We start from the raw sequence: 22581 nt of genomic DNA, 5'->3' as shown, positions 1-22581 counted from the left end.
AAATACTATTTTATTTTTTTAACATTTGGATGGTGGGGTGCCAGATACCTTTTCACTCCTCCTTCCAGACAGTTAAGGAAACATGCCCGTGGAATGATAACAATGAATGCTGTTTAACTGGCAAATAGGCAAATAGCTCAGCAGAACAATAATACCACCATGCTGAGATTTGTTCGTATGTACAGGAGATGGAACCGCCAAAGGCATGTAAGGGAGATGTCTGGGTTTTGAAAAGGACAGGAGAAGGACAGTGCATGGATGCTCATTAGTGCATGCATGCTCATTAATATACAAATGTGTATGCTAAAAATGGAGAGGAGAGTCAGTTTTATGGATGGATGAATTGCATTTACAGTGGTGCCTCGCTAGACGAATTTAATTCATTCCATGGGTCTTTTCTTATAACGAAAAATTCGTCTAGTGAATCCCATAGCAATGCATTGAATTTTTTTTTATTATTTTTTTGCCCATAGGAACGCATTAATTGAATTTCAATGCATTCCTATGGGAAACCGCGATTTGCTAGACGAATTTTTCATAAAACGAATTCGTCTAGCGAGGCAACCTCCGCTCGAAAAATCCTTTCGTTAAGCGGAAATTTAGTTAAGCAGGGCATTCATTAAGCGGGTGCCTGGGCGATTATCAATGCAATGAGCACCCATGGGGAGGAATAGTTCTATTTATGTACTTGGCACAAGCTTTTCCAAAAGGGACAAGTAAATTATTCTGAGCTAGCAGTATTTTGAGAGTACCTCAAAAGGAAGATGGATCGGGTTGGAGAACCTGTGGCCCTTTAGATGTTGTTGCACTCCAAATCCCTTAATCAGTGACCATTGGCCATGGAAGTCAGGGTTCTTGGTGGGAGAGGAATGCAGGCATTGGTAATAATCGGGGTGGGGGAAAATCATAACCCCTTCATTGTGATTCTCTTTATGAAGAGGTACATGTTCATGTGTTGTTGTTTTCCTGAAATGCCCAGCCTTTGCGGGGAATTTGTTAGCTGAAACAGTTTCCTTCTCCCCTCGGTGCCCTGAAATCGTTGCTATGGAGACTCCCGCTGATTCTGGCCTGATGAGCAACGAGCAAGAACGCTGCAAGGTACCTTCTGATGGCACGAGGGAGCATCAGCCGCCGGTCCCAAGGCCTTGGCCAGCCAGCGGCAGTAACTGGGAATTCAGCTGCCTGGCAGGGAAGGTAGAAATTACAATGACAGCTGAATTATTGTGGGAAAAGATCGGCAACTTTGTTTCCTCCTTCAATTTAACCCTCTGGGAAAAGCAACAGCCTGCCTGCAGAGATTAAGCCAACAAAACGTCCCCATTGCTTTGTTTCCCAAGAAGGAAAAGAACCAGGAATGTGTTAGGTCAGGGATCACCAACCTGACATCTGCCATCTTACCCACAAAGGTTATCATTGGTGACCCTGAGCTTTTATTTTATTTTTTTTAAAAAAGTTAGGAAGCAAAATGTGGAGGTTGGTGAAAGGTGCTGAGAGATTTTTAGTAAAGGGACCCCTGACCATTAGGTCCAGTCGTGACCGACTCTGGGGTTGCAGCGCTCATTTCGCTCATTTCGTATAGCTTCTAGGTCATGTGGCCAGCATGAGAAAGCCGCTTCTGGCAAACCAGAGCAGCACATGGAAACGCCGTTTACCTTCCCGCTGTAGCGGTTCCTATTTATCTACTTGCATTTTTTTGATGTGCTTTCGAACTGCTAGGTTGGCAGGAGCTGGGACCAAGCAATGGGAGCTCACCCCGTCACAGGGATTCGAACCGCCAACCTTCTGGTCAGCAAGCCCTAGGCTCAGTGGTTTAGCCCACAGCGCCACCTGCGTCCGGCCTCTATTCCCCTCACAGATATAATTCTCAGAGTTCCCTGTGAAGAAGGATTGATTGTTAAAGCATTAAGGGGAATTATAGCTTTGGGGAGGGAATAGAGGCTTCTTAACAACTCTCAACACACTTAACAAACTATGGCTGTCCGAATTCTTGGGAGGAAGCCATGACTGCTTAGAGCAGTATCGTAGCACTTGAAATGTACACTGTGAATGTGACCGTAGACTACTCAGAACATCTGGGCCTGCTCCCAGATCCCTGGGGTCAAACTTTGCATTTTATATCATGTATTTTAAATTTCTAAACTGCCTTGGGTGCCATGGCAGAGAGGTGATATACAAATGCAAAGAACAAATCAATAAAATTGACTAGGCCTCATTATGGGACACCGCAGGGTTTCCCCTTAAACCTTGAGCTCTTACTGAGCAGGACTCACATTTACTTTTGTTTTATTTTGTTAATTTTCACGGTTCAATGTTTTCCACCACCCATGCCGAGCATACGTGAGATATTATTATTGTTTCACCAGAGCAAAGGCACACAATCTAGTTCTGACCCTCCAAGTGTCATCCTGGATTTACAGAAGCCGTCCCGCTTCCTGATTTGATCCCGGAATGTCCCGCTTTTCCTTAGGACGTCCCTATTTTCATCAGGAAAATGTGGGAGGGCATGGTAGGTAGAGAATAGGACTCCTCACCTGCCTGCATACCTAAACACACTCAGGAGGCAATGATCTATCGATCTCCAGTCTATGCTAGATGCTGAGAAATCACAAAATAGGAGCAAGTGCTGTATCTTTAAATTGCAAAACTAAATCAAAGATGCTCGTGGAGCATTAAAACAGTGCATCATTTGGCACACAGCCTTCTGAAAAAAATCTGATGGTGAGAAAAACTAAACTGGACTCAACTATACAGCTGCAAATAGAACGTCTGAAGTGTGTTGTAAAGTGCATTATACAAATGCAACACTAGATGGCGATGGTGAGCTATGGCAACTTCCATATATATTTTCAAAACGTTTTTTTAAAAAGCATTTTCACAACTTTTTTTATGTATGTCTAGATTCCACCTAAGACTCAAGAGCAGCCACCAAATCACCACACAATGAGGGCAGGGGAGAGGAACTTGTAGCCCTCCATGTTGTTGGATTCCTGTTCCCATCACCTTCAGCCAGCAGTAGCCAGAGTGGCTGGGAGTTGAGGTCCAGCAACAAACGGAGGGCAGCAGGTTCCCCATCTGTACCTTGGGCTGCATCCCATAATCATTTGCAATAAATACAGACGTCCCTGCTAAAGCCTGGAGGATGCTTCTAATCGTGGGAAAGTTCCTAGAGGGCAGTAAATGTCTGGCACCCTCCCAAACATCCACAGGACTTTCCCAAGGAGCTTATTTAGCAGCAGAAGGGCAAAGGGTCTCAGTTACAGTAGCCCTCTGCAGAAATCACAGCACTAATACCCACTCTTCTTGGGTTCGTTACCGTGCTGGAGAGAAACCCCACTTTTCCCACTGCCACACACTGAGCAAAGCAGCTGTCAGATAACCCAAAAAACCAAATAGCCCCAATTGCTGCCATTAATAGGAAACCACAGTCACTGTAATTAAAAGCCTCCCGAGAGAAGCTGGTGAGGGTTTCGGTCTCATTGCCATGCCCATAAAAAATCATGGACAAAAGCAGTTAAAAACAACTATTAAAAATTCTAAGTCAGTGATAAAAAGCACATGCCAGTATGCTACATATTAGCCCCCACCCCCACTCTTAATACATAGAGCCCCCCTTCGTTACACACACTGAAATCCCCCCCTTTACTCCTGTACTGAGTCTTTGGCTTTACAAAGCCCATTAAAATCCCATCTGAAACCCCCCCCCCCAAAAAAGGTCACTAATAGACAGGTTAGTTAAATAATTCTCCCTCCCCTCACTTATCTTAGTTCACAGCACCCCACACAAGTTAAATAATAAGTTAAATAATATCAAGACCAACAAAAGATGACAGATGAACAAAGAGGTCACTAAGCAGGTAAGTTAAATAATTAGTTTTTGGTTTATTAAATATAATTATATATTACAATTATACATTTTTGTTATTTAAACTATAAATATCGCAAAATTATGATTTTTTTCTCGAAGTGACACACCACCCGAGTTATGATCGGTTTTTTGGCGAATTTTGACACACCAAGCTCAAAAGGTTGCCCATCACTGGGTTAGGAGGAAAGGAAAGTCATTTTCTTCCTGTCAATGGGGCTGGATTTTCTACAAAGCAGAGGGTGGCAACTGTCTCAGGCAGCAGATGCCAGGATGCGGAAGCAGGATACAGCCCCCAGTCTGCTGTTCTGGAGCCTCCCAGTCATTCCCCATGTGGGATGTAACATAAGCAGTCAAATACAACACTTCCTGTTTGCCTAGAGTGGACATTCAGGGGAATGTCGGTCCAGACAGTTGAACTTCCTGTTACACCTGGTCCGGAGCATCCTTCCTTTGCATGTGACCACAAAAGGTCCAGTCACGCAGCCATCTCCCTCTTTTGATGCCTTTTCTTCTCTTGGACTTCACTGCTAGCTCTCAGCCAGAAGCATGTGGGATGAGTTCCTACATGGGATGAACTCAAACCCTCTTCTGTAACCAAGCTAAAGCTAAAGTCTGCCTTCAGGAATCCAACTGTGAACTGAATGTGAGTAAACGTCTTACTACTTTTAAAATAAGACTGTTGTGTCTTTGTTCTTTTGGAGGGGAGTCAAAGGGATCCTACCAGGAATAATAAAATTTAAGAGATTCTAATCTGCAACTAGCTTTCTGGTGTGTAAAGAGGGGGATGTACTCTGCTGTATGAATAAACTTTCTTGTGTGAGATACGAAGGATAATATTTAATAAATATATCCTCTCCTGTTACCCACAGCATTCCCACACCCTATGTATTGGAGGACAGCCTGTCCTGAGCCCCCTAAAGTGGGCGGCCACCAAAGCTGGAGAAATATTCACGTAGAGGTACCACTGTACTTTTAATCTTTTGCTGGAAGCTGCCCAGAGTGGCCAGGGAAATCCAGCCAGATGGGCGGGGTATAAATAATAATAATAATATATTATTATTATTATTATTATTATTATTATTATTATTATTATTATTATTATTATTGCCTTAAGACAAGATTTGCAAGCAAAAAGAAAATGAGAGGGCTTTCCCCATTTGCCTCCCTTACTGCAGAGGAATATTTGAGGTCATTGGGAGAGTCAGAATGGCTTCAGGATTGCTCTCCCGTACTATTTCAGACACGTGGTTCAGACATGTATTTAGATATGTGTGCATTTATGAATATTTATTCTATATTTGAGACCTTAAAATTCTAATGACATAACCCAAACCCTGGACTAAGATGGACCTTTTAAGTCTGGCCCCACAAGGTCATAGAATCGCAGAGTTGGAAGGGACCCTAAGGATCATCTAGTCCAACCGCACTGCACTGCAGGAATCTGCAGCTGTCCCATACAGGTACCCAACCTGCCACCTTACGTTACCAGCCCCATGCTCCAACCGACCAGGGGAGATGTCTGTTTCTAATCCCATCATCCCATTTCCCCGAGTGTTCTTTTTGTCTTCTCCTTTACTAACCTTGCTAGTAAAAACAGCCGCACACACCAGTTTGTGGTTGCTTGGCAGCAGGGCGTGGGGTGGGGGGTGGCGGGTGCTGGGGAGAAAGCTCAGGTAACTGTTTTGTGTGCATGTTTGAAATTGCTACAGCATTTAATTGGTTTTCTTAATTGTCGCTTTCCTGCCTGCCTGCTGGGAGTTAATGTACAATGAAACTGGCTTCTTCTGCTCCTCGCTGACGGATGGGAGAGATTTTACACACGTCGTATTCTTTGCAGCAACCAGCCTCTTCCTAAATCCAAGTTCTCTGAGCCGGGCTCTGCTCACTCTGCCTTGCAGACAAAGCATGGTGTGTTGCTAAATATACCCCACCTTCCCTTTCTCGGTTAAAAAAAAACACGCGGTTGTTATGAAATTGGTCGGAAGCTACAGACAGATTTTTTTAAAAAAGGACTTCATCATGCAGCACGTAGTTAAAACTATGGAACTCACCCTCGCAGGACACAGTGATGCCCACCACCAACTTGAACAGCTTCAAGGGAGAACTGAGGACGAGAAAGCTATTTGGATGCTGTCGTTGGTGCTTGAGCTGAGATTCCTGCATTGCAGGGGGTTGGACTAGATGACCCGTAGGGCCCCTTCCAACTCTACAATTCTATGATACTACTAGCCACCATGGCTATGTTCCACCTCCTCCGTTGCTCTTGTGTTCGGGTCCTGTTTTTGAGTTTCCCTTTGGAGCATCTTCTTGGCCAGGCCCATCCTAAGGTCTTACTTTGCAAATAGGTCAGCAGGATGGTGAATCAAGGATTGTGGATGTGGGTGAACAGAATATTTTTATTTTTTTAAATTTAGTGGGAGTAGGCCCTGCAGGCAGACCTCTCGTTTGGAGGTGAAGGTTCAAGCCTCTTTCCCAAGTTCTAGAAAAAAAAATAACTGGTACCAAACCTACCAGTGGCCTGGTCCTCTCTCCCTGCCACCCTGCACGTCCTCCCCCGCAGGGCTGTTGTAGGTACTCCATGGCCTCAGGGGCAGAGTCATATGATGCAAAGCTGCATAAGTATTTGCATATGCTAATTAAGATGGGTTGTAGCCAGAGTCTCCCCAGCAGTGCATTCGCAGAGGGCCCCAAAGCACCCTTTAAGGAAACTTCAAAAAGGTGAGGACGAGAAATGAGCAGGAGACCTAGGACACAAGTCCATCCCCCATAGCCCACCCGCTCCCTAACAGCACCCCCGCCTCCCTCCTCTCCCCGTCATTCCTTCGACACATTGTTGTTGTTTAGTCATTTAGTCGTGTCCGACTCTTCGTGACCCCATGGACCATAGCACGCCAGGCACTCCTGTCTTCCACTGCCTCCCGCAGTTTGGTCAAACTCATGTTCGTAGCTTCGAGAACACTGTCCAACCATCTCATCCTCTGTCGTCCCCTTCTCCTTGTGCCCTCAATCTTTCCCAACATCGGGGTCTTTTCCAGGGAGTCTTCTCTTCTCATGAGGTGGCCAAAGTATTGGAGCCTCAGCTTCACAATCTGTCCTTCCAGTGAGCACTCAGGGCTGATTTCCTTCAGACTGGATAGGTTTGATCTTCTTGCAGTCCATGGGACTCTCAAGAGTCTCCTCCAGCACCATAATTCAAAAGCATCAATTCTTCGGCGATCAGCCTTCGACCCATTAGGTAAGGCAGTTTTGGGTTCGGTTTTCCTCTTACGTCCCTGCTCCTTTCCCCTTGCCATTTTTTAAAAAATGTTGTTTTAGATTGTAAGCCTGGAGGTGGGGACAGTCTTGTTTTCGATCGCATGTCAGTCACTCCGGGACCCTTGCTGGCTGAAGAGTGGGGCGCAAACGTCTCAAATAAAGAAAACGAACCAACCAACCACGTTTTGCATTCATGGCGTGTTTTTAAAAATCACTTAGGGGGCGGGAGAGGTGTGTGAGCGCGCATCGCTTACCCCGGAAAGCAATTTGCAAGCTAGAGCCAAGGGTCTCGCTGGCAATTTTGCATCCTGGTTCTGCAAAACATCCCATTGGTTATCACCCCTGCCGCAACCGCTAATTTATCAGTGTTGGGTCTCCCTACGGAGCAGCATCAGTAAAAAGGGACTGGTCTGTGCCCCAAGGTGACATTTCAACAGGGGTCGGGGGCAGGCTTCCAGAGGTGTAGCTGCAGTAAAGGCAATTCTAGGTATGATAGCGAGAGCCAGCATGGGGTTTGCCTGGCCCCACTGAATACACCCCATCAACCCCAGTCCTTGTCAATGTCTGCTATCCCCACACCCCCAGGACAAAAAATTTGAGGGTCCTGCATGCATTCACTGTACAGTGCTCTTCCTGTCTTCCAGATAAATGGAAGTGTCAGTTCCAGGTTAAACAGGCCACATCAGAAGCGGGGGGGGGGGGACATTGCCATGGCAACCAAGGGACGTTTTTGCCACTGGTATTCACTGACGTTAAATGAAGGCATGGCATGCTTCTTCCAGCCATAAGCAACTATGCTTCTAACAAGAATAGAAGCACAGTGGGTAAAAAAAGCAGGTTTAAGGACTTCAGGTAAGTAAAAACAAAAGAAAACGAGGCACTTGCTAGGTAGGTAAAAATATGTATTGTTATGAGTTCAGGGTGTGTGTGTGTCAGACTCCCCTAGATTCCTGGATCCGGTAAGTATTAGAGTTTATTCAAGCCTCCTGAACCCCTGGGTCCATCAAGGGTTAAAATATAAGCCAGGCTAGCTTCCTCATATCTACTGCTGTGGGCAAGAATCCCGTAAAAGAAATGGAGTGGGCCTCATAGTCAACAAAAGAGTGGCAAAAGCTGTAATGGGATGCAATCTCAAAAATGACAGAATGATCTCGATACGAATCCAAGGCAGACCTTTTAACATCACAGTAATCCACGTTTATGCATCAACTACCGGTGCTGAAGAAACTGAAATTGGCCAATTCTATGAAGACTTGCAATACCTTCTAGAAATGACATCAAAGAAGGATGTTCTTCTCATTATAGGGGATTGGAATGCTAAAGTAGGGAATCAAGAGATAAAAGGAACAACTGGCAAGTTTGGCCTTGGAGTTCAAAATGAAGCAGGGCAAAGGCTAATAGAGTTCTGTCAAGAGAACAAGCTGGTCATCACAAACACTCTTTTCCAACAACACAAGAGACGACTCTGCACATGGACATCACCAGATTGATTATATTCTCTGCAGCCAAAGATGGAGAAGCTCTATACAGTCAGCAAAAACAAGACCTGGAGCTGACTGTGGCTCAGATCATCAGCTCCCTTACAAATACACAGTGGAAGTGAGGAAAAGGTTTAAGGATTTAGATTTGGTGGACAGAGTGCCTGAAGAACTGTGGATGGAGGCTCATAACATTATACAGGAGGCAGCAACGAAAACCATCCCAATGAAAAGGAAATGTAAGAAAGCAAAGTGGCTGTCCAACGAGGCCTTACAAATAGCGGGGGAGAGGAGGCAAGCAAAATGTGAGGGAGATAGTGAAAGATACAGGAAACTGAACTCCCAGAAGTGCAAGCTGGATTTCAAAGAGGCAGAGGAACCCGAGACCAAATTGCAAACATGCGCTGGCTTATGGAGAAAGCTAGAGAGTTCCAGAAAAACATCTACTTCTGTTTCATTGACTATGCAAAAGCCTTTGATTGTGTCGACCACAGCAAATTATGGCAAGTTCTTAAAGAAATGCTCTGAGCCTCGCCATCCCATGTTCAGCTTGTATATAGGCTATGCGTAAAGAAAATCCTATATCCTAAAGACAACGCAGCCCCCATTGACCTCCAAGGAAGCTGAACCCGGAGTTAGTGCTGGAACCCCAGGAGTCTCTTGCTGCTTGGATTTGGGGGGTTGGTGTAACAATTCTGTTGCCTGCTGCCCCAATTTTTGGGCGGTGTGAGATTCTAGGGGTTCCAGACGTCTCTGTTTCCTCTTGGAAGTCAGGCACAGAGGAGACTCGGGGGGTCTTTATGATATATGGCATATTTACACATATATACCTACAACCTGAGCTTATGATGGAGCGGTTCACCGCATCAACATGCCCAAAGGGTCCTGTTTCTCCCATAACCGCAGCCTTGGATTCAAACCATCATGCTCTGACCAACTCTCCAGCTTGCTGCCTTTTCCAGCCTGTGATCTTTCCCCCTCTCTTCTCCCCCCACCCCTGTTTTTTCCACAGCCAGCTCTAAAACTGTGCTTCAAACTCTGTTTTCTAACCAACTGAGTTGAGGAGGAACCCCAATCATTTGCCTTCTGACACAGAGCCCCCTCTCCTTAGCTTTCTTAATGGACTATCAACTTGCCCTACGTTTTCTGAATGGCTTACCTTTCAGGCGATTCCCTCATGAGGAAGCTTTTTGTCGTTTAATCGTGCCCAACTCTTCGTGACCCCATGGACCATAGCACGCCAGGCACTCCTGTCTTCCACTGCCTCCTGCAGTTTGGTCAACCTCATGTTCGTAGCTTCGAGAACACTGTCCAACCATCTCGTCCTCTGTCGTCCCCTTCTCCTAGCGCCCTCAATCTTTCCCAACATCAGGGTCTTTTCCAGGGAGTCTTCTCTTCTCATGAGGTGGCCAAAGTATTGGAGCCTCAGCTTCACGATCTGTCCTTCCAGTGAGCACTCAGGGCTGATTTCCTTCAGAATGGATAGATTTGATCTTCTTGCAGTCCATGGGACTGACTCTCAAGAGTCTCCTCCAGCACCATAATTCAAAAGCATCAATTCTTCAGCGATCAGCCTTCTTTATGGTCCAGCTCTCACTTCCATACATCACTACTGGGAAAACCATAGCTTTAACTATACGGACCTTTGTTGGCAAGGTGATGTCTCTGCTTTTTAAGATGCTGTCTAGGTTTGTCATTGCTTTTCTCCCAAGAAGCAGGCGTCTTTTAATTTCATGGCTGCTGTCAGCATCTGCAGTGATCATGGAGCCCAAGAAAGTAAAATCTCTCACTGCCTCCATTTCTTCCCCTTCTATTTGCCAGGAGGTAATGGGACCAGTGGCCATGATCTTGGTTTTTTTGATGTTGAGCTTCAGACCATATTTTGCGCTCTCTCCTTTCACCCTCATTAAAAGGTTCTTTAATTCCTTCTCACTTTCTGCCATCAAGGTTGTGTTATCTGCATATCTGAGGTTGTTGATATTTCTTCCGGCAATCTTAATTCCAGTTTGGGATTCATCCAGCCCAGCCTTTCGCATGATGAATTCTGCATATAAGTTAGATAAGCAGGGAGACAATATACAGCCTTGTCGTACTTCTTTCCCAATTTTGAACCAATCAGTTGTTCCATATCCAGTTCTAACTGTAGCTTCTTGTCCCACATAGAGATTTCTCAGGAGACAGATGAGGTGATCAGCATTAACACCTCATCTGATCTGGCTTCCTCATTAGGTTTCCAGGGAAACTCCCAAGTCACACCTCTTGGGACCCGCACATGGCAGACATATCTGTCTCTAGCTATCGGCATCAGCCCAGCTGATGCAAACAACTCTCCCATACACAGCCCCTTTCCTCACCTATTGTTCTCCATCCTTCATCCATCCTCCACCTATTGTTCTCCATCATTCGAATCCCTCCATCCGAATTCCTCCACCCTCCACCTATTGTTCTCCATCATTCAAATCCCTACAATGGGGTGAGCTCCTGTTGCTCGGTCCCAGCTCCTGCCCACCTAGCAGTTTGAAAGCACATCAAAGTGCAAGTAGATAAATAGGGACCGCTCCGGCGGGAGGGTAAACGGTGTTTGCGTGCGCTGCTCTGGTTCGCCAGAAGCAGCTTTGTCATGCTGGCCACATGACCTGGAAGCTGTCTGCGGACAAACGCCGGCTCCCTCGGCCTATAGAGCAAGATGAGCGCCGCAACCCGAGTCGGACACGACTAGACCTGATGGTCAGGGGCCCCTTTACCCTTTAACTGGCCAGGTGAAGGAAGGCCCATTAGCTTAACAAAGACTTATTCAGCCGCCTCTTGTTCTAGGATCTAAACAGGACCAAAAAGGACCACTGGTATCATCTAGAGACTGACGCCCCTTGGGGTCTTTTCCAACTCTACAATTGTATTATTCTGGGAAATGAAACACCTCATAGAATTTCTTCTCACTCTATAAATTTCATAAGCCATAACCGTTTCTGCATTTTTGTCTACCTCTAACATGTTGTTGTTTTTTAACCTGAGGAAAACGGAACCTTACAAGGTGTCCTAGACCTTAGCTTTTCATATTTCTGCTCCTATCCTTCAAAGCAAGTTCCTTGCCTCATGGCAATGCTTGAAGAAGTGCAGGAAACTGTGGGGTCTAAGATTCCCGGTCAAGCCCCGATGATGGAGTGTGTGTTGTGTTTTAACAAGAGGGTTTCTAGACAAAATGGGGTTTCCACTTCCCGGGAATGCTGGATTTCTTCCAGCTCAGCCTTGAGGGCTTGCTCATTCAAACCACCCGGCAGAACTTTGCAAGCCATTTAAAAAACCCACACCAGAACCGGTCCAAATACTGGGCAGGTGGGACAAGTGTAACATTGTAGGTGCTCCTTCTTAGCCAAGTTTCCAAATCGGAAGGGGGGGGAACGAGGCCCACAGCTCTCTACAACTTCACCAACATTTTCTGTGTCCACGTTTCCTCACCGTCACATTCATTTTGTTATATCCTGTTGGGGAGCAAGAGATAAGTCCACCTCTTTCAGTAGAAAGCATAAAGGAGGTTGCCAACTTTCTAATGCAATCGCTAGGTGGAAGATTGGGTACTCATGACAGAGGGGCCATTTCTCATTTCTGGAGGACAGCAAAACTGGGAAACAATAGTGAGGGCTATGTAAACCCTCAGCTTTAACTAAAAATAAATAAAAATAAAAGTACAATTTGTAAGCTGAAGTCAGCCAAATTTGTTGATCTGGAACCAGCCACAACCGAATCACCATCCTTTTGTGTGGTGTACTGTATTGAGAATTTATTCTGGTGTTGTGGCAAACAGAGAAGCAGCTCTACTTCTGCGAAGAAGGCCCTTTCAGTCTCATGCACTGCTGAAGTATTTTCCTAGCCATGAAGGCTAGAAACTTTCATAGAAACTTGTCTCTTTTCCTTTATGGTGCTAGCAGATATCCTCATTCTGTGGCGAGATTTCAAATTCTGTTGGACAGAAGCAGCCCTGACTGTAGCTCTCAACTTTTGCTTTTTGAGGGATTGTATACATTCAAAAAAAAAACCAACCCAAAATATCACCAAAAGTAAAGGACTAGAAATTGCCAAGTTGCCCATATCCAACTATCTTTGGCCAAAGCCATGATTCATTAAGTCAAAACTTTAAAGCATAGTCAAGGTTTATTATTAAAAATGGCCATTCGTTTATCTTTTGATTTTATTTAAGAGAGTTTTTAAAAGATTCTAGTCCTCATGACTGAAAGGTGGACAAGTAGCCTGGAAGATACCATTCCATACCTTTCCTCAATATATCCTATCCCTCCTGCATTCAAGGGGTTTGACTGGATGACCCTTGGGAGCCCCTTCCAACTCCACAATTCTATGAAACCCACCCCCACCTCTTCTCTCTCACCCCTTGACTATTTACATCCCCAGCGCAAATGCACCAAATTCTCCATAAGTAGAGTTACATATGGGAGCCATTTCCTTGTAAGAATTCATGTGAATGTACAAGCGCTGCATAACTTAGATTAACTGCATTATCAGGAGTTTTAACGCAGAATTCCCACATCACCCTGCACTAGTGATACAAAAGCATTCAAGAAACAGGTATAAGAAAATGGATTTTTTTATTCCTATATATATTTTTTAAGTTCTGTTGTTTTACAAATAATGCTTTTTACTCTGGATAATAAGCCTTGGAGCAATTAAAAACAAAAACACAGCACAGCCAGCGACACAGCCAGACTTCAACACCCATAAATACAAGCTGGAAAAAGACAAGACAATCAGTAAGTTTTCTACACATGATCTTCTTCTTCTGCCTTTTAATGTCACATGATTGCAAAAGGGTCTACAGCAGGCATCCCCAAACTTTGGCCCTCCAGATGTTTTGGACTACAATTCCCATAATCCCTGACCACTGGTTCTCTTAGCTAGGGATCATGGGAGTTGTAGGCCAAAACATCTGGAGGGCCGCAGTTTGGGGATGCCTGGTCTACAGGATACATGGGCACCGAAGGCAGTAAAGACGAGGGCTCTGAAACAGCGTGGGTGGCGATCTGATCAGCCCCACATGCCGGCGAGAGCCTGCAGGCTTGGCTGGGGACGGCCCAGCCCAAGTGTCTGGCTGTGAGCTGTGCCCCTTCTGAATGTTGGAGAGCAGAGCACATCTGGAACATGTACATGATTCACATAAAACCTGTTGACGTATGCATTCCTTTTAAAGGAGAAGGCTGAGGTCCTTTTTCTCTCTCTTCCCTCCCCCCCTCAATAAAATATTACATTTCATTTAATACTCTGGTACAATACTTCATACATTGCTGGAAGAGGGGAAAAGAGAATAAGGAAGGGGGAAAGCTATTTTTCAACCTAGATGAATATAACAGAGATCTTCTCTCGTAGAGCCATTAGCGTCATTTTTTTTAATACAAAAAAAAGTCACAAGGGTGTTCATAAATTAAAGAAAGAAGACAGGCATTAAGGATTAAAATTTGGAGAAATAAGAACAAAACACAACACAAAATTATGGTATAAAGCCTCCGCCCCATCCTAGTATCTGGGGCTGAGAAATATGTCAAATTGCTCAAAATTTCTAGTTTGCGAGTTTTCCAGCTCAGCTAGTTCCCAGTTATTTCATTTATATTCTCCCCCGCATACCTTTAACAACAGAAGCTATCGTTTCTCACTACAGAATAACAAAGTAAAATAATTTTAAACACGAAATTTCATGGGGGGGGGGGAATAAAACATTTCGTTGAGACTGACAGGAGCTTTCTTCTAAAGAGTCGGTGAAAAAATGAAGTATGTTATCATCAAACATTCAGTAAGCAACGGCACACCGGCAAAGGATCATCCCCACAGGCCAGGGCTTCCCAAACCTCTGAGGTAATGCTTTTCTCTTAAATTAGAAAAAAAGGAGACATTCTTCACTCACAAACTCCAAAAGCCTTTGAGTATGTAAAAGAATAAGTGTTACCTGCCCTTAGAAGAGCACCAGGCCCCTCTGTATGAGTCACTGATCTGGGTGTGCTGCCAAACTCATGCAGAGACATGACAGAGAGCCTCCTCTGAGCACGGATAATTTTTTTCTGCCTCATTGCCTTGGCAGCAACTGGCTGATCCAATCACCCCTGCTACAGACCTAGCAGATATGCCAGCAGGTAACTAGCCTGTTATCGTACAGTCCTCAAGAGTCTGTGAATCACTGCCTCTGGAGGGGTCACTAAATTTCACTCGCCTGGAGTCGAGGTCAGGAAAACTGGCCATGGAGGGTTCTGAGCGCTCTCCCCCCAAAATAGGAGGAAGCGGGATGTGCACCAGACCAGGAAAATGCAAATTTTCAGTGAAAATATTCCACGTTTCAGATTTTGCAACTTTCCCTTTAAAGAAAAGACAGGGCAGACTTTTCAAAAGTCAAGACAATTCCAGAATTAAAAGGACATTCTCCTGACCCCCAAAACATGAAAAAGAAAAGAAACTTCCCCAACTTTTAAAACTAAGTCATTAGAACCCTTTAGCCTTTGGCTGTTTCAGAGATCAGTTTAGGAAGGATCGTTTAAAATACATTCGATAACTGTTCTGATTCCTCCCTGCTCCTTCCATTTGCAATTCCACAAAAATTCATCCAAAACGTCTAAGACACAATATCTATGCAGCCACCCCCTCACATACTGCTACCTATTGCTATGGAAGTTCATTGAAGTTTTGCTTCCGCAGAAGGGCACGCACAGCGAGAGTCTTTATTTTAAAAAGACAGCTTTTTAAAGAAACAAACAACAACCACAAGAACAGATCTCCTTTTGGTTTTCAGCAAGGCCCAAAGATCTTATTCAAGTTCTCACCTCGGCACAATCATCTTGGAGGTTCTTTCAAGTTTCAGCAATGACATTCTGTAATCACGTGCTCTTGAGAAAAAGAATAACCGCACATTCAACATGCCACGTTCCTACTTAAACCAGGCAGGCGACCGAAATCCTAGTCGCAAGAATCACACAGTGGAGCTTTTCTCGAACTGTATTCACTTAGGCTGGGGGAGGGGGGCAGATATAAAGATGGGGGGGGGAACGACGACCATTGCATGTATTGATCCTCCTGCTTTAAAAGCTCCTGGGACAGAAAAGGCGAACACTCTATGTCAATATTATGACCACCTTGTCAAGAGTCAAAAAGCACTTGGTTTGCCTGATGGCATATTTCAGCCAGTGGTCTAATAGACATCTAGGGTGGGGTGGGAGGGGAGAGAAGAGATCACAGAGCACTGCATTTTGGAAGGAGATGCCTTGGCCAAAGCCCAGACCCGCCAGTTTTAAAAAAGACAGGGTTGCATCAATGTTCCCTACGGGCTCTGTGCTCAAGGTGGAATTTGTTCCTTTAAAACTCTCATTTGACAAGCCTTTCAAAATAATGATAATAATAATGATAGTGACTGTTTCAGGCAGCAAAATCTGAGGGACTGTTGGGAGAGGGGGGGGCAGCGCTCAATGACATCACCAGCACTCCACCGAGCTCTTTGCAGGTGCAGAAAGAAAGAAAGAAAGAAAGAAAGAAAGAAAGAAAGAAAGAAAGAAAGAAAGAAAGAAAGAAAGAAAGAAATCGAAGGATTCAGCATCGTTCTTCTGGAAAAAAATAACAGATGTCCACCAGAAGAAGTGCTGATGATTCTGTGGAGTCCTTCAGTCACACAACCCCCCCCCCAAAAAAACCTAACGGGGTTTCAGCCCCCTCGAAATTGAAGTCAAAGTTCTCAGGAGGCAACACAACACATTAAAAAGGTGGCAAGCAACAACGTTCAGGGCACTCTTTTTTTTAAAAAAAAGATATCCAGCCTATGGGTACGCTTTCACCCATTCCTGTCGAGTACCATCTATCAGAAAAAACACAGGGGTGCTGATGTAGGCTAAGTAAGTGGCTCTGAAGACCCCTCCATGCAGAGCAATTCCACAGATACTTTAGGGTGGAACTAGGCGCTTCCAGGAAAGTGAGGTGGCAGCCAAAATTGGGATCCCCATGTCTAGTTCTCCCCTTTCATAACACGCAGCCCAACTTAACTGCGCCCTGGGGTCACTACAGCGTTCCCTGCCAGGAATACCCAATTCTTTATTTTTTGAGGAGCAAAGCACAGTACACAGGGAAACTTAGCACTGCGACACCAGGAAACAGGTTGAGTTTTTTTACTCCGTATGAGGAAGGGAAGGAGGAGAACATGAAACAGGGATCCCGCTTTTGGCCGCTGTCCCAGGTCCATCGTAAGGCATGGTCCTGCCCCTTAGCTTGGGTAAGTGGGGTTCAGCTCCTGAAAATGTAAATGCGGAGACGGCCGGGGGGGGGGGGGGGGAGAGATGCAGGCGTCTCATTTCCATCAACCCGTGTGGGATTTCTTAGCACAAGGGGGCTGCCCTTGTCCAACCCTCACACCTCTAGGAGCTTCATCCACCAGGACCAAATTCCTCTTGCAGCATCCTCCAGTTCCATCTGCTTGTAGCTGGGGAGCTCTGCCACACACCTTTCTCGTGCACTCCCAACCTCTTGGCCGCAACCACGACAGAGTCTTTGCTAATGCTAAGGTGAAATTTGAGAAGGCAGAAAGGGAGCATTCTCTGTGGCTCAACTAGGCTTAGGCGTAAGATGCAAGACTTCAGGCATAGCTGGTTACAGGAGTTCCAAAATTTGAAGTCAGAAGATATGGCAAAAAAAATAATAATTTTTTAAATTAAACGTTGAAGAATTCCACTACTCCTGGCCTTCCATTCAATCAAGCTGAACTCACAACAAGCATGGCTATGTGCACACTGTGATTCTGAACAAGGTGGCGGGGGAGAAGGATTCAACTTCAATAGAAGCTTTCTTTTGAAACAAAAAAAAAAACCAGACAGGTTTCTAGTCCTCAAGGTTCTTTCAAGTGCACAGGCAACACAAGCTGAAATCTCAGAACCTCAGTGGGGGGGGGGGGGGCGTGGGAATCTAATAGCCCCGTTACTCTCTCCATAATCAGCACACCAGTAAAAATTGGGGAGGGGGTGTAGTTAAAACTACGGAACCAATTATTAAAGTTAGATAAATTATACAAGTTTCCTCCATTTACATCATTTAGACTGCAGAATGCAGTTTTTCTGGGTGCACAATTTTTTAAAATCCTAATTATATTTAAGAATGCTGTACGCACAGCCAAGGCAACAAGAGGCTGATTTTCCAACAGCGCTGCCTTAAAATTAGGTTTTTCCAGCTCTGACCTAAGCAAGTCAGCTTCCCATGCAGCCTCAAAGGGAAAAGCAGCCCTTGAAGAACATCTCTGGCTACGCTGCCAACCAAAGGCCTCCGGAAAAAGCCTCCTCACCTCACCCCACTGACCAGAACCTGCCACCACACACACACCAAACCCCGCAAAGGCTGGCCAAGGAAGGGTGCTGTCCTGCTTCCAGGATGGGCTATGGCTTCGACGGCCGCAAAAGGACCATTTGGAGAAGCTGAACACCACTCCACCGACAGGGGAAAGAAACTACACCAGCTGGGGAGAGATGCTTTCGGAGCTGGGAGGCAGGAGGGGAAAGGCACTTTTTTTAAAAAAAAAGGCAGAATGTTAACCACAGAATATCTACGCTTAACGGAATACGCTGCTAAGACATTTTGGAACCCAGATCTTCCTCCGCCCTCGCAAGGCAACGTGAAGCAAGAGCTCCCCTTTCACACAGCCGACACAACATTCAGGGAAACGCAACTGCCGAAGATCCGACCGCTTGCCCCTCTTAAGGAGAGAGGGCGGAGAACACAAGAAAAACTCCCCACTGAGTCATTCCAGAGGTCAGTTTAGTCCAGTGTTCTGCTTTTAACACAGCAGCCGGATGAATGATCCTGGGGTGCTCACAGGCAGGGCAGTAAAGGAGGTGGCTTATTAGACAGGCCTCAGATAGAGAGGCTGGGCTGCTTACTCTGGCACGCCACCAACATCGTGACCACAGTATCAGAGTTTAGCTACCACTCCCCATATCTCTCTCTCTCTCTCTTCTCTCTCTCTCTCTCTCTTCCCCCCCACCCCCCGAACCAAAACACTCAGAATTCAGCAGCAACCATCTAAACAGTTGCCCAGCAGGCTCTAAGAAACAAACTAGTTTTCTCTGGTGCAAACGATGCATCATTGGCAGTTCTAGAGAAGCAATTTCATTTCCAAGAAAGACAGACACCATGAGGACTAGAGTCTTGAACAAATTAACTGATCAATGTGCCCTGTTCCAGAACGGCCACTGGCTCCTCACCAGAAGCAGGGCCAAGAGTAAGGGGGCAGAAGGGGAGGAACAAATGTCTAATTAGCACCACACACACACACACACACACACACACACACACACCCAACAACAAAAAAGTATTAGTTTATCACCTGACGTGCTACTTGATTTCTTTTTTAAGTATAAGAAATGGATTTTCCTTTTAAAAAAAAATCTAATTGGAAACAGCTTTAAAACCTCAGCATCTAGGAGAGAGAGAGAGAGAGAAATGTTCAAGTACAACAGAGTATTGGTCTGCGCTGGAGGCGAAAGAACCGCAAGTTGAATGGAAACAAAACAAAATCAGGGACTGTAGAAATCAGCAATGTTGAGAAAAGGCATTAGGAGTTTCTCTTAAAGATAGTCTTTAAGTTCCGCTTATTACTGAAGGGTTAAAAACACCATAAATAAGAGGCTCTATGCAGCTGTCAAAGTCCACTCCTCTTCATGGGAAGCTTCTCAAGTCGCTTTGCTTCGCTTTCTTATAAAAGAAAATGGTATTTCAGTTCTGTAAAGGGAGAAAAGGAGAAAGAGCCTTTAAACAGATGCTCGGGCTCGTCTGAGTTCTGCAATTCAGAGGTGAAGCACACACAGTAAGAGAGGAACTAGAAGTGGGTCCCAGGTGGCTGACTGGAGCTCATGTTTGGGAGCCAGGAGGGCGAAACGTAGTTAAGAGTATTGGACTGAGGCTAGACAGACCCAGGTTCAAATCCGCACAGCCACAAAGCATGCTGGGTCATCTTGTCCTAACTTAACCCCCAGAGTTGTTGTGAAGATAGGTGATACTGCCCTGAGAATAGGGAAGATAGAATCGCACACATGCTGGACTGCCTCATGCCTATCTCCGTAATACACAGAGAGGAGAGGGCGCTGCAAAAGGGGATTGGGGCCTGCAACTCCCACACAGCCCTGACCAAAGCTCATGGATGTTGGAAGTTGCATTTCCAGCATCATCTGGGAGGCCACTCCTGTCCTAGAGCTGCCTGAGCTTTGCAGCTTTACGGCTGCCACCCTAACCTAGGGAGAACCTGCTTCATCTTGAGCCAGATCAATTGGCCCACCTCACTAAGGACTAGCAACATGTCTTGAGGGTGCCAGCTGGAAGTCGTTCCCAGCCCTGCTACCAAGATTCTTTCACCGAGAAGTGAACCTGGAAATGCAAGGATGTCGTTCGCTTGCAGCCTGCGCACAACTGATCCCCATTAACGTGCAACCCTCTGCTAAGCGCCGCCACAACCCGAGTCAGACTTGCCTTCCTCACAAGGAACGCTGCTCATTTCATCTCATCTGAAGCTTTTCTGCTGCTGCATCAGACCAACGTTTTCGTAGACTCTCATGGCATTGTCTTCCCTCATCCTGGAGGGAGAAGCAAAGGGGTTTTTAAAATCCACTGGAAACAGAGAATAAACACAAAAACAAGGTTTCCGCTGGTGCTGTTTCCATTGGCTTGTTCGCTGGGTGGCTGGGTCACTCAGAGCAGACTTCGCCAATCGGATCCTCTCTAAATGTTTTGGACCACATCCCCCATGAGCCATGCTGGCTGGCGCTGATGGGAAACATGGCGCAAAACATCTGGAAGGCTCCAGGTACAGAAGAAATGTGCTTTATGTTTCCTAAAGCAAGAAAGTCAGGATTTAAGCTCAGTAAAAAAACTTTAGACTTTGCATTTATTTGTTTTTGTTTTTAAAAAAGACTGAAGCACAGGTGTGGGTAGGTGTTCCCCCCCCCCCCTTACATTATAGCTCCAAAAGATTTCCTCTTCATACAGTGTAAGAGAACCCTTGCCATATCTTTCCATGTGGATAAGGCCACAGTGCCTCGGCATTTGAGTAACAAGGAAAGGCAGCCTCTTAATGGTGCACAAGGACAGGAACTACCCAGGGGAGCCCACCTCCTGCATTTTTGCTTCCAGTGCAATCCTGGGCCTTCCTCCGCACGGATAAACCCAGAGCAGTGGAAGATGAAGTCATCCCAGTTGTGAAAACTGCAAATATACGGCCTTTGAGGTGTTAACACCTGAGGAAGACCTTGGAAACAGAATCTTACCTGGAAGCCTGTCTGTTTTTCATCTGCTTAGATGAAAAACTAAATAAATAAATAAAAATGATTTATTATTTATTATTTATACCCCGCCCATCTGGCTGGGTTTCCCCAGCCACTCTGGACGGCTTCCCACAGAAAAATAAAACACAGTGATCTATTAAACATTAAAAGCTTCCCTAAAGAGGGCTGCCTTTAGATGTCTTCTAAAAGTCTGGTAGCTGTTTTTCTCTTTGACATCTGATGGGAGGGCGCCACTACCGAGAAGGCCCTCTGTCTAGTTCCCTGCAACTTGGCTTCTCGCAATGAGGGAACCGCCAGAAGGCCCTCGGTGCTGGACCTCAGTGTCCGGGCAGAACGATGGAGGTGGAGACGCTCCTTCAGGTATACTGGACCGAGGCCATTTAGGGCTTTAAAGGTCAGCACCAACACTTTGAATTGTGCTCGGAAACGTACTGGGAGCCAATGTAGATCTTTCAAGACCGGTGTTATGTGGTCTTGTCGGCCGCTCCCAGTCACCAGTTTAGCTGCCGCATTCTGGATTAGTTGTAGTTTCTGAGTCACCTTCAAAGGTAGCCCCTCGTAGAGCGCATTGCAGTAGTCCAAGCGGGAGATAACTAGAGCATGCACCACTCTGGCTAGACAGTCTGCAGGCAGGAAGGGTCTCAGCCTGCGTACCAGATGGAGCTGATAGACAGCTGCCCTGGACACAGAACTGACCTGCGCCTCCATGGACAGCTGTGAGTCCAAAATGACTCCCAGGCTGCGCACCTGGTCCTTCAGAGGCACAGTTACCCCATTCAGGACCAGGGAGTCCTCCACACCTGCCCGCCTCCCGTCTCCCACAAACAGTACTTCTGTCATGTCAGGATTCAACCTCAATCTTAAATAATAAATAAAGCCCTATATTGTTCCTTGTAAATGCTGAAATTCACACTTTGCAATTGCAATGGTATTTTGCCATCCTTTGTTGGAAGTTTCTTCTCCTCATTAATATACAGTCGTACCTCGAAAGTCGAACGGAATCCGTTCCGGGAAGTCCATTTGACTTCCAAAGTGTTTGGAAACCAAGGTGCAGCTTCCAATTGTAGGAAGCCACGTCGGACGTTCGGGTTCCCAAGACCGGAACAGTCACTTCTGGGTTTGCAGGGTTCGGGAGCCAAAACGTTCGAGTCGCAAGGCATTCGATTTCCAAGGTACGACTGTATCGCTGTGACAGTCGTTGTCGCTTGCCGTTGTATCTGGGGGCTGTGATGTCAAACTTTGCATGTGATCTTGGAGAGGGAAGGAGACCAGGGGAAGGAGAAGGGGCTGTGATTTCGAACTTTGTATGTGATCTTGGAGAGGGTAGGAGACCATCTACTTACTCAGGGCAGGTCGGAGTTGGAGTACAGGGTGGGAGAGGACTCTGGTCTCCACTGGCCTGGTCTGCTAAAGAATATTTAATGTTTGTATACTCGTGGCCTTTTCTCTTACTCTTCTGAAAGGGAGAGAGACATAAAGCACATGGAGGCAAGGGAGATCACTTATTTATCCCATTAGTTTTATTATTAATTAAATTTACCAGTTCCTTTTTTTTAACCAAGGTAACTAAAATACACTTACAATATGTAAACCAACAAACACAGATGCTAAAACCAGAATAGGAAGGGAAATCTGAATGACAATCCTATTTCTAAAAGGCAAGACTTCCCGGCCGCTGGACCCATAGCCA

The 22581-nt window shown here is 45.7% G+C and overlaps 1 protein-coding gene across 1 annotated transcript in view; it reads right to left on the bottom strand.

Annotated features, from left to right (window-relative positions):
• Positions 1 to 13179: 13179 nt before the first annotated feature.
• The window catches only part of PTPN11 (protein tyrosine phosphatase non-receptor type 11), a 33839-nt gene continuing 24437 nt past the window's right edge, over positions 13180 to 22581 (bottom strand). Inside the window, exons 14-16 of the mRNA XM_035118485.3 lie at positions 22235 to 22347; positions 20080 to 20183; positions 13180 to 19335 (exon numbers count right to left, since the gene is read on the bottom strand). Of these exons, the coding sequence (XP_034974376.1) occupies positions 20111 to 20183; positions 22235 to 22347 (186 nt within the window). The 3' untranslated portion in view covers positions 13180 to 19335; positions 20080 to 20110. The remainder of the gene's footprint in view (positions 19336 to 20079; positions 20184 to 22234; positions 22348 to 22581) is intronic.

This window comes from Zootoca vivipara, chromosome 6 (genome assembly GCF_965207765.1).
Source record: "Zootoca vivipara chromosome 6, rZooViv2.hap1.1, whole genome shotgun sequence".
NCBI lineage: Eukaryota > Metazoa > Chordata > Lepidosauria > Squamata > Lacertidae > Zootoca > Zootoca vivipara.
The sequence above is the reverse complement of the archived record's forward strand: the minus strand, read 5'-3'. Positions and strand labels throughout refer to the sequence as shown.